The 12,004-nt window shown below is 56.1% G+C and overlaps 1 protein-coding gene across 11 annotated transcripts in view; it reads left to right on the top strand.

The window, feature by feature from the left end:
* Nucleotides 1-12,004, top strand: part of DYSF (dysferlin) — a 106,160-nt gene that overhangs the window by 21,549 nt on the left and 72,607 nt on the right. For all 11 annotated transcript variants that reach the window (XM_069797408.1, XM_069797358.1, XM_069797391.1 and 8 more), the window contains 8 exons: nucleotides 2,998-3,190; nucleotides 3,698-3,853; nucleotides 4,874-5,005; nucleotides 5,463-5,629; nucleotides 6,228-6,342; nucleotides 6,476-6,581; nucleotides 7,236-7,378; nucleotides 8,451-8,624. In XM_069797408.1, the coding sequence (XP_069653509.1) occupies nucleotides 2,998-3,190; nucleotides 3,698-3,853; nucleotides 4,874-5,005; nucleotides 5,463-5,629; nucleotides 6,228-6,342; nucleotides 6,476-6,581; nucleotides 7,236-7,378; nucleotides 8,451-8,624 (1,186 nt within the window). The remainder of the gene's footprint in view (nucleotides 1-2,997; nucleotides 3,191-3,697; nucleotides 3,854-4,873; nucleotides 5,006-5,462; nucleotides 5,630-6,227; nucleotides 6,343-6,475; nucleotides 6,582-7,235; nucleotides 7,379-8,450; nucleotides 8,625-12,004) is intronic.

Here is a 12,004-nt window from a genome sequence, read left to right as displayed (position 1 = left end):
GCCACGGGATGTGCCAAGCCCGTGGTTCCCGCTGGCTCCTGGCCCCGCTCCGTGCTCGGCTCCTGCGGGATGTGGCTCCTCCGTCTCTGCGAGGGCTTGGCGTGGGGACTGGGGCTGGCTGGCGAGGGTGGTACCCACGGTGGGGGCAGCTGGAACAGCCCCGATGGCTTTTTGGGGGGGTTTTGCACTCTCTCCATGCTCTCTGCCCGGGGAGGGGACGAGCTGAGCCGTGCAGCTGGACCTGTCTGCGGGTCCCCCCATGATGCTGCCAAAGCCTGGTCTGCGTGCTCAGCCAGGACAGAGGTCCTTCCGTCGGGATTTTGGAGGGATGGGAACAGCCCCCTGCCGCTCTCCAGTGCTTCCCCATCCTCCTCCGGGTCCAGACCTCCCCATCTCCTGTTCCCAGTAGGAAAATAGTGACGTGCTGCCGGCATCGCCTTGCCCATGTCTTTTCCAGACCTTCGTGTGAAGAGAGGGAAGACGGCCCCACTCTGGAAAAGAAAAGAATTGGAAGTAGCATACAAATGGACAAAGTCAGGGAAAGATGAGTCGTAGCAAACCCCAGTCCCCAAAATGTTGAACTGCGGCCAGACCCAGGCGGCTCCTCCAGCTCCTTTGTGCTGGTGAGCAGCAGTGCTGACCTGACGGGTGGGATTTGTCCTTCTGCTCCTGGCCCTGTCTCCCGTGGCACGAGCATTGCTCTGTGCTGGAGCTCAGAAGAGAGCTGCCTGTGAATTGACCCCTCCACCGTTCCCTGCCAGAGCTGGGAGCATGGCAAAATGGGCAGGGGGTGGCCAGAGAGACCCTGCTGCAGAAGAGGGTCCATGTTTTGGATCATCCTTTTGGTCTTCCCCGTACTTTGTCCAATTCTGTCGTATCTTTCCCCAGCTGGAAGCACGATGTTCACATGAGGATGCACCGGGCGTTTATGTGCTGGCCCAGTGATGGTCTCAGTTCAGCCCTTTAGCTTTCTCCTAATAATCCGTGCCTGGAGTGGTAACAGCCAGCGCAGCACCCATCACTGCGGACAAACTCAATGCTCCCATCTTTTGCCACCTGCCTTATAACCAGCTCTTTGCCCAGGAGATGACCATCCTTTTGGTCCAGAGTGGCAGAGCATCCCTCCGCAGGGGAGCTCTTGGGTCCAGGTTGTCTACCTCCCTGCTCTTCTCGTCTTAGTTGTGGTTTCTGCTAATTTGTCGGATGCAACTCAGACTTGCTGATGTCGGGTTCCCTGAGATCCTCCCGGGACTCTTTGAGGTTGCCATCATGTTCCTTCTTCCAGTCCTCTAATCATATTAATAAAGCACATTAGTCATATTAAGCAATATTAATAATATTAAGCAAAAAGCTACAGATCCCACCCAACCGTCCAGCTGTTCCCTACCTGAATTGCAAATGATTTGCTGCTTGTCTGATTTCCTCCCAGTCCTCTCCTCCCGGCTGCCAAGGTGGGATGGACCCTGCCCCAATGTCGTCCTGGCTCCCAGCTTTTTTTGCTATGAAAAATGCTGCTTCCAGCTCTGGCTCACCAGTACACGTTCCTCGTGTTGGTTATCCACCTGAATAGGGACAGTTTTTTGGGTTTTATGCTTTTAGTGGGGGCTCTTCCATCTTTTTGCCTTTTTTTTTTTTAACTACTTCACGGTATTTTTACATTTCATTTGGTGGAGTCTGTGATCTTTTCCATTTTCCCATTTGAGCAAAATTTAACTTCATTTAACCGTTGTAGGTGTTACAGGTCTTCGACATGCGGCACATACCTCCAGGAACAAGATATCTTCAAACCATTTCCATGCTGCCTGTAGGATTTAACCCTTTCCGCTGCTCCTTTCCACAGCTCTTTAACACATTTCCTCCTTTTTTTGTGTAGTTTTATAGTTTATCTTTCTGAAATGAAATTCAACTGCAGTGGGTATATTCAGGTTTTTTTTTTTTCCTGTTCCTGCAAGGATATTGAAGTACATCCTAGTTTCTGCTACAAAGTGGTGTTTGCTTGGTGGGTGAGCTCTGTCCTTCCCGTGCACCAGTGGCAATGGAAGCCACGGCAAACGAGTGGGAGGTTAGCTCATTAGCAGCTCCCTCGTAATAAATACACAAACGAAGCGTGGACACACAAAACTGAGTTCATGAGTGCAGTCAGTCTAACCATGGAGGGCTTGGGGCTGCAACCCCAACACAGTCTTTTAATTTAGCTCCTTGCACAGGATGCTACTGAATGGTTGGGCTAATTAGCAACACCCACAGCACTTTGGCTCCCTTTGGAGATAAGAGTAAACCCAATTCTCTTTAAGAGAAATGAAAGAACTAAATTTCACCACCCCCATTTCTACCGTCCGTCCCTCCTTAAGCCTCCTGTGACTTTGACTTTATGCAGAAAGTAGATATTTAATTTGCAGATTTGGCCAGACCAGGTTATTAACCTGGGACAACCTGCACTGACCCCATCCTGGGCAGGTACCATGGTGCACGTCTGTCCCTGGCATGTCTCGATGAGCATATCTGGGCAAGAGATGTCGTCCTTCTTATTTATCATGCAATGAAAATGGGGCTGATGGAGCCCAGTCCCAGCCCGAGGGGGGGACGCTGCAGCTGGGAGCGAGAAGAGCATTTATAACAGCAGCACCGTAAACCACTGCATTTTACAGGAAAACCTCTAAATGGCTCAGTGCAGTGAAGATCCTCCCGGACTCCTGAAACATTTGTCCAGCAGCTTGAATCAATTTATATTAAAATGTGTGTGTGTGCTCGTGTGCGGTGTGCTCGGCTCAGCCAGGGCCCCATCCTGGCTGCTGTGGGTGATGCGTGGGGGCTGCATGTGCGGTTTGAAGCTCCTTTGCTCTTGGCATTGCCGTGTTCCCCAAACGTATCTTCGGTGGCTTGTTAATCCTTCGGAAACTTGCTGAAAAGGAGAAAAAAAGATTTAAAAAAAGGCAGCAAAACCCCCAAGAGAGGCTGAGTGAGCTGCTAACGCTGCGTCTCTGCCTGTCCCCGCAGCCTGACCCTGCCCGATGTCTTGGGGAAGCCGGCCAGCACCCACCTGGACCAGAACATGTACCGGTTTCGCAGCACCAACCTGGAGCAGATAGTGAAGGCAGCCCTGAAGCTCAAGCACGAGGATTCGAGCCTGTCGGCAGCCCTGGAGCAGGCAGAGGACTGGCTCTCCAGGCTGAAGGCCATGGCAGAGGAGGTAACGCTGCCACGATGGTGGCAGGAGCTGCTTTTCACCTTGAGGGGGGGGAAAATCTTGTTTTTCCCAAGCTCGCCATCACGGTGCTGTTTTGGTGCAATGTCTGTGAGCGCTCGCCCGGTGGTGGGGTGGGAAGCAGAGACTTCAGGCAGAGTCCCGGTCCCCCTGTGCAAGGGTTGGACCCGCGTTCCCCCCGCTGTGACGTGAACCAAGTTAGGAAGGTGCCAGGTTTAGCACCCGGCTGTTGAGGTTTAGCCTCGTTCATGGCAGAGCTTTACAGCACGGCCAGTAAACCCTCAACTAAAGCTGTTCTGCCCTGGCCAGACCAAGGCGGGATCTGGAGCTGCCGAGATGGGATTTGGGTTGACTGGTCTCGCTCCGTGGGCTTGGGCTGGCAGCAGGACTCGGGGCATGGCTGCTCTCCAGCCTCCCGCATCCCTCTGCGGCTGATGCGCTAGTTCGGCGCACCCCTTCCCGGTCTGACGCTACAGCTTTTGTGTTTTCCAGCCCCAAAACAGCCTGCCCGATATAGTGATCTGGATGCTGCAGGGAGACAAACGCGTTGCGTATGCCCGCGTGCCAGCCCACGAGGTCCTCTTCTCCAGGAGCATCTCCAGCTGCTGCGGCAAGAACTGCGGGAAGCTGCAGACCATCTTCCTGAAGGTACCTTGGCTTTGGATGTATGCGCACGCGTGATGTTTATTTTTAAAACGTTTTCTCCTAAAGAAAAAAGAGGGAGAAAATCAAGCAGGGAAACCTGAAATCCCAATACAATGTTAACCCATGAGCACCTGGGGCTCCAGAGACCTCCAGCCCCAGTTTTGACCCTGTTGAAGCTGGTTCCTGCATGGTGAGAACCTGGTTGTTCTTCTAGTGGAGTTCAGCCCTTCTTACATGGATCTGCAGCAGATTCCCATGAATATCTTCACATTTTCTGCAAGTTCCAGGGAAGTGAAGATGGGTGCACTTTGGCCCAGATGGTGCCTTTTTAAAAAATATATTTTATTTTTTACTTTTTTAAAATGTTATTTTATGTTTTTCAAAATTCCTGACCCTCTGCCACCCCAGGAAATTTAAGCTGTGGCCTCCTTTGCCAGGCACTTAGCGAGCTTCTCACATCTCAAATGATATTTCTTTGGCCTTTCGCTGCGTGCCAGCTTGGGAGCAGACAATCAGTGCTGAACAAGCTCTAAAAAAATAAAATGAAATAAAATAAACTGAATAAACCCCAAAACCCCAAGCCCAGCTGGCAGCAAAAGATGAACCAAAATATATTGGTTTTTTCTGTACTTTAGCTCTGGATGGAAAACTAGCATCACTTGAAGGGGAAAAAAAAATGACTGAGAGAGAGAAAAAAGGGCAGTGAGACATCTCCCTGTTTATTCTTTCTATTTTTGCTGAAGTATGTTGGCTGGGTTTGATGTCCTAGCCCTGAAGGGTGTCTCACCGAGACGCAGAAGCCCTGACCACCAGGGCTTTGAAGCTCCTCAAGGTCATCACCAAAGTGCTCTGCACGCTGTCGATGTCCCCCCACTTCCCGGGGATGCTCCATGTCCCACCTCCCCCCCTGCCTCCCCGGCCAGGGCTACAGGGGCTTCGGACCCACCACCCCCAGCCTCCCATCCTGAGCATCCCCCATTAATATCCTCCGGGGGGGTATTAATGGGGCTCTGCCTTTGGCAGTACCCCCAGGAGGAGGCGATGGGTCCCAGGATCCCAGCCCAGATCCGGGTCCAGCTCTGGTTCGGGCTGTCGGTGGATGAGAAGGAGTTCAACCAGTACGCCGAGGGGAAGCTCTCTGTCTTTGCTGAAACCGTGAGCATCTCGCAGCCACCACCCTAAAGGGTTTTTTTATTTTCCTCTCTGGTGTGGGCAGCAGCTCCACCACGGAGGGGTGGGGGTGGGCTGGACCAGGGGTGGGGGCATAGGTGGGGGGAGCGGGGGGGTCACATCAGCCCCTACCAACTGTGAGGAGAAAGAGCTGTTTCCACCAGCATCCAGCCTGAAAGCCTGGGGAGAAGGTTGGTAATGAGCCATAAAGCCGCATTTTCACTTCACGTCTCCTTCCACCTACTTCGGGGTGGGGGGGGAGCAAAAATCCGGGGGTGCCCATGGGGGTGGCGGACTGGTGGGGGAGTTAGGCTCTTCCCAGGAGGTCTGTCCTCAGGATGGGGCTCTCCAGGAAGGAAGGGATTATTCATGGGATTTCAAAAGGATTATTCATGGATTTTGAGCCTCTGATGCAAAACCCTCTCTGCTTTTGCTCCCCCAGTATGAGAACCAGACGAAGCTGGCGCTGGTGGGGAACTGGGGCACAACTGGCCTGACCTACCCCAAATACTCAGATGTCACTGGCAAGATCAAGCTGCCCAAGGACAGCTTCCGCCCCTCCACGGGCTGGACCTGGGCTGGGGACTGGTTCATCTGCCCGGAGAAGACGTGAGTGAGGGTTTTCTGCAAAGGGCAGAGCCTAGGTGGGCTGTCCTGGGCATCCCCAAAACCTTAGCAGATGCTAAGCTGGTGGCAAGGTCACCCAGAAAGCCTCATGGAGGTCTGGGGTGCCATGGGGCTTCCCCGTCTGCCTGCCCCCTCCTTGGTAGGCAACAGCATTAATGCAAAAATGGATCATCTCGGCGCTGGGTGATGTCCCTGGGGTGGTGGGTGCTGCACAGGCGCTCACAGACATGATGGCCCCAGCACCCAGGTCACCGGGGTGCCTGTGCAAGCCCCATGCTGAGGAGCTTCGGAGGTGGGATCCCAGCGGGGCACTGAGGGGATGGGAGGGGACCGGGGGATGCTCAGCACGGCTCTGCCATCTTTTTGCATTGGATTTCCAGCCTGGGTTTTGGGCTTCACCCGAGCTGAGCTGCTGAAGTCTCGTGGGAGCTCTGCTTGGTGCCTCTGGGGTGGAAAGCGGGTGTTGGGGTGGCATGGCTGGCCCTGAGAGGAGGGAGGAATGGGGCTGTGCTGCTGCCCATGCAGGGCTGGGAGTGCAGGAGGGGAAGCCCCTGATGCCGTCCATCTCCCCGGGGTGCAGGTTGCTGCACGATGTGGACGCCGGGCATTTGAGCTTCGTGGAAGAGGTGTTCGAGAACCAGGTCCGGCTGCCGGGAGGCCAGTGGATCCACATGACCGATGCCTACACTGACGTGGTAAGGGCAGAGCGGGCAGGTGGGGGCTCAGCACCAGCCCAGGCTGCGGTGGCAGGAAGCCCCCCGGTGACTCAGGGGAGATGTAGGCATCTGCTGGGCATCGTTTGATTGAAAACACCCCTGCGTCCCACAGAACGGGGAGAAGGTCCTGCATAAGGATGAGATTGAGTGTCCTCCGGGCTGGAAATGGGAAGACGTGGAGTGGGACACGGACCTCAACAGAGCTGTGGATGAGAAAGGTATCAGACAGCAGTTTTGGGTATCTGTCCTGTTTTCATCCCCTTTACTCTGCCCATCGTGGTGTTTCCTTCCACGGTCCCTTCCAGCACCAGGGGTGATGACATCCCCTTCGTGGCTGTGTGAGCTGCCCCGCTGGCTTTAGGAGAAGGGGGTCAGGCGGTGGGGGTACCCTCTCCCCCTCGCTCTGGCTGAGGCTGGGACTGTGGGGTGCGCAGCCACAAAGGCAGCGCTTTCCTTGCTGCTGGGGATAGTCCAGGCTGTTCTTCTGGAAGACCTTACCTGGCTTCTGGAGAAAGAGAAACAGAAGGCATCAGGCCAGAGAGCATCTGAGATGGTCACAAGGGTCGGGGTTGCCTGAGGAAGGAAGGACAGAGAGGAGAGTCCCCAAGCTGTGACGCTGAGCTGAGGGCTGGTGGGACACCATGAATCCATCACCAGGGCATCCCCAGAGGGACACCCCCATCGGGTAGCAGCACGAGTAGGTCGTTATCTGCACGGACCAGCAAACTGGGAAAGCACGTTGTGTCTGGACAAACCTTTGCTATCAAAGCTGTTCCAATCTAGATATGTGTGAAGAGAGGTCCCTGACAGGAGGCAAGGTGGGGGGGGGGGCTCTTCTCCCGCCATCACCCAGGTGTTGCCTTCTCTCCGAGGCTGGGAGTATGGCATCACCATCCCGCCGGACCGCAAGCCTAAGGCCTGGGTGCCGGCCGAGAAGATGTATCACACCAACCGGCGACGGCGCTGGGTACGGCTTCGCCGGAGGGACCTCGCGCAGATGGAAGCCGTGAGAAAGGTAGGATGGGGGCCGGGGAGGAGAGGGTGAGAGTGGGTCAGGGCCGTGTCCCTGTCTCTCCATGCAAAGGTGGAGATGCTTAGCCTTCTGCAGAGACCTGCTGTGCTTCGGAGCCTGGTCGCCCTGGTCTCCGTGCCGCAGCAGGCAGCAACCTCTGTGGTTTCCACCATGGTGAGGGGGGGTCAACATCTCCCAGAGGGTGGAGACCACTCCAGGGGTGCTTGGTTGGGCTGCAGGGTGGGACGGGGACCTCCACCAGTGGGGAGAGCGGGACTTACAGAGGTCCCCAGCCTGTCCCCTGTCCTGGTCCTGCTTCCCTCTAGGTGGTGCAATTGGACTGCAAATGCCACCGCAGCCCTGCCACTCTTCCCTCCCCCCTGCCAGTTCCCCCAGACACTTGCCTCCCTTTCCAGCACTTTTTTCTAGATAATTGTGGCTGGAAAGCGTGGGGAGCCCCCGCCACCCTGTTAGCCAAAGGGATGCGATTGTCACAGGGAGGTGACACAGCTCTGGGGAGAAAAAGCCTTTGTGGGCTTGTGACCGATGCCCCAGGGAGAAGTTCCCAGTGGTGGCAGAGCCACAGTGGCCCTGGGAGGGATCAGAGGTGGGGGCAAAGTGGGGGTCAGGCCGTGAAGATGGAGGCACTGGTGCTACACAGGGCTGGGCAGGATGCGGCCCCCTCCGTGCTCAGCACGGGCAGCCCAGCGACCCTTCTCCAAGTGGGGTTCACCCCAGGGGCTGGATGAAGGGCTGAATCCTCAGCAGTGGACCTGGCGGTGTTGGGTTAGCGGTTGGACTCGATGGTCTTAAGGGTCTTTTCCAACCTAAATGATTCTGTGATCCCAAGCTGGAGAGATACAGGGAGGGCACGGGGTGAGACAACTGTAGCGGGCAACAGCTTGAAGAGGCTGGACCCGGGTTTGGGTGGGCAAAACCTTGGTCCTGGAGAGCCCCATGCACAAGTGGCTTTACCCCTTGGCTGTGCCAAGGTCCCGCCGTCGTCACCTGCAGAGGGGCTGTGGGGTGGTGGGACTGAACCCCCCCCGAGCCCCGGCATGTCCCTGCCTGGCAGCACAAGCAGGAGGAGCTGGACGGGGAGGGTTGGGAGTACGCCTCGCTTTTCGGCTGGCGCTTCCACCTGAAGTATCGCCGGACCGACACCTTCCGCCGCCGCCGCTGGAGGCGCAGGATGGAGCCCCTGGAGCGCACCGGGGCCGCCGCCGTCTTCGCCTTGGAGGGGGCCCTGGTAGGTACCCACCTTTCCCCCCAAAAAACTGTCGCTTGGGAGGGGGAGCCTGGTTGGGCCTGTCCCTTCCCAGGGAACGGACCTGGAGCAAAGCTCGTTATCTGCCACTCGTTATCTGCCGCCTGCACCCACCGCTTTTTGTTGAGCTAATATTCTGGCTTTCTTAATACACTGGATTTCATAATCCTTTGGCTTTTCCAATAACTAAATGAGAACCAACCACAGCAGCACAAAGCCCCTATTATAGGGCTTTTTATTTTTTTTCCCCCATTTGGCTTTTTTTCCCTTCCTTCTCCGCTCTGTCCTTTTCCCTCCGTCCAGCGTTTGAACCCAGCGGCCCCTTTGGGACGCAAGCGGCTCCATGGTGTTTGCATGCATCAGCCCTGAGCTCACACCAGCCCCATCTCGGGGGGGGTGTCCCGGCTGCCGCCCACCCCCAGGGCTGCTGGTGGGACCCTGGCTTCTCCCCCTTCACCCTGGGGCCTGTCGATGTGATTTTTCAGCCAGACTCTTCATCCCTCTGCATCTCAGCAGAGGCAAGCGAGGAGGATTTAGCTGGAAAACCCTGTAACATGGGGTGTGTGTCCATGCACACGGGTGCAGGAACCCCCCGTGCCCTTCCCTGGCTCTGGGGGCGAGGGGAGGTGGGGGGGGGGGCTGTCTGATGGGGCTGCCCTCGGTCTCTGCTCGGTCGTGCGGTTTTCCGAGGGACTCAGCCGTGCCCTCGTTTCGTCTTCGTTAGCCTGCAAATGAACTGGGTTTGTGAGCCTGGCTGCTGACGGACCCGTCTGCTGGGGGTACCAGGGGGTGTGGGGGAGACCCGGGGGAGGAAAATCCCCTCCCCGTGCCTGTGGGGCAGAGGCAGAAGCAAAGGGAAAGAGGCAAAAAATGGCAATGTGGCAACTTGCCTGGGAGCCGCTGCTTGCTTCGCTCCTGGTGATGCTGACAGGGTGGCAGGGGGTCCCCGGTTGATTTAAGTGTTCCCCGGTGTCACTGGCATGCTGCTGACCCCCCACCCCCGCCCCAGGCTGCCGGGGGCTGCCCCTTCCAGCCCTCCACCCCCAAAGCCTGTTAGACCTGGTGGTACCTACCATGCGTATTTATTTTCCAAGCATTTCTTAGCCGTGTCAGTTAGTGTTGCAGTCCCTAGTTCTTAGCAGCCTCCCAAATCTCTCCTTTTTCTTTATGCCAAAGTTACATCTATAACTTTTATTATATTATCATGTAACAAATCCAGTTTATTATTTTGCTTATTTTCTAACTGAAAAATAATTCTAGCAAAAAAAGCAGTCGTTCTGCCTTGCCTTGCTTTGCCTTGCCATGCCATGCCATGCTTTGCAATGCCATGCCTTGCCTTGCCATGCCATGCTTTGCAGTGCCGTGCCATGCCTTTTCTTGCTGTGCCTTGCCTTGCTTTTCTCTCTCCCCCTTCCCCAGCAAACTCTGCCCTACATGTCACTGCTGCTCCTATATGACCCCAATGCAGACATCCAATTCCGTCACACCAAGCAAAGGCCTGAACCATGAATTTTCCCTGCTTGAATGTCAACAAAACACAAGAAAACCCTCAGCGGTGTCCTGGGTGACACCAGGGTCCTGGGGGAGCACCATGTCCCATTGCTGTAGGACCGTGCTGCTCCTGGGAGTTAAACCATCGCCCGGGCAGGGTGATGCTGTCCGACAAGGAGTAGTATTTACTTCAGGTGTGGAGATTTCGGGGGATGCTGTCCCCACAGGGTGAGAGCTCAGGAGGGAACAGCCTGGGAGAGTGGCAGGTGAATCCTTCCCCAGCTCTGGCTCTGGCTCCCGGCAGCCCGGCGGGTGCAGGACCAGGCTGCCCGCCCTTTGGGCTTCGCTCACCGAATTCCCCTCCGCAGTAGGTCATTCTGGCTCGCCTTGGTGCCCTCATATTTTGGGGTTACTGGCCGCATTTTCTGTGGTCGCTTGGTTTTCTGTGGATTGCTTTATAAATGATCTGGCCATACTTTCTGGTTTTGCAGCTTCATGCCTTTCCAGCTCTCCTCTCTCACTTGAATAACTTACGTATTTTTCCAGGATGCTCCGTCCCAAAATAATACCTAAATTTACATAGCATCTCCTATCCAGCAACCCCAGACCCTCCAGACCTGCACAGGGTCAACCCTTCCATCTGCTGGAGCCGCAAGCGGGAGGAGGGAGTCGGAATGACGCAGCAGAGCTGGGATCAGGGTGGTGGGGTGAAGTGGTGCTGAGGACAGGAAAATACCAGTGGGTGCTGAGGGCTGGGAAGGGTGGGCACCGATTTTTCGCTGTATCTATTTCTAATGCTTTTTTAACGCAGGCAGAGGGAGGCAGCTTTCGCAGGCTGAGGTGTCAGGGATGCTGAGCTGAGCAGGCCACCTGGATGGGGCAGCAGCTGGAGTCTGACCTGCTGCCGCCAGCTCCGATCATGCTAAAGCAGAATAAAGATGCTGTCAGGAGAGGGAGCCTGGAGCATCCCCCAGCTCAGATTTTACCCAGGCCTGGGGCCAGGGCTGCCACTGGCATGCCATGGGCTGCCGGAGCCTCCCGAAGCCCCTCCTGTCTGCTCCGTCCCGTTCCTGTTATCTGCCGCCTTCTCCGCGAAAGGCATTTGTGCAATTTTGTGGTTGTGGCACGGGTTGCCGTCCAGCAAAGGAGCCATATGGCGGTGCAGGGAAACCAAAGCGGAGGGAGGATTAAAGTGCAAAGTCAGACAGAACAAGCCAACACCCCAAGTGCTAATTCCCCGAGCTATTCGAAAGGGTTGGTTTCCAACAGGAAGATAATACCAAACATGACCAGCAGGAATGTGTCTTGGATGCAGGAATGTGCGGACGGTGCTCCTTTCTGGGCCTCCCTCTTCCCAGGGATGCTCAGCGTGCATCGCTCTGGCCTTACCAAACCGAGCAATCCAATCCTTCTCATTAAGACATGCTGAACCCCAACACCTCGGGGTCAGGGTGACCCGGACCCGAGAGCAGCTGGAAAGGAGAGCCCCGGTGGGTTGCCCAGCTGCTGAGGGGGGTTTTGTAGGAGCTGGGTGCTCCTTGGTGGAGGCTTTCCTCAAAAATCCCACTCCATCGGTGTTGACCCCCAGAGCTGAGCAGCTGCAGCCCCGGGGCTGTGCGTGGGGCTCAGCATCTTTGCAGGGTGAGCTCAGAGTCTGTTCGGATGGAGCCCGCGGGGTGTGAGAGTCCGTTCCCAGCCGGCTTGGCTCTCTGCAGTGGGAAGAGCCGGGGGATCTGCTGTATGACCGGGGCACCCCAGCTCCTGCCCCTCTGCATCATGAACACCCCCAGATCCACGCACGCTTGCAGGCGCACGTGTGCATGATTTCTTTTGCACGCTCGCTCTCCCTAAGCATGTGCTCGCTCGGGCTT

This window comes from Haliaeetus albicilla, chromosome 1, assembly GCF_947461875.1.
Source record: "Haliaeetus albicilla chromosome 1, bHalAlb1.1, whole genome shotgun sequence".
Classification (NCBI taxonomy): Eukaryota; Metazoa; Chordata; class Aves; order Accipitriformes; family Accipitridae; genus Haliaeetus; species Haliaeetus albicilla.
This window is presented reverse-complemented; position numbering and strand designations above follow the sequence as displayed.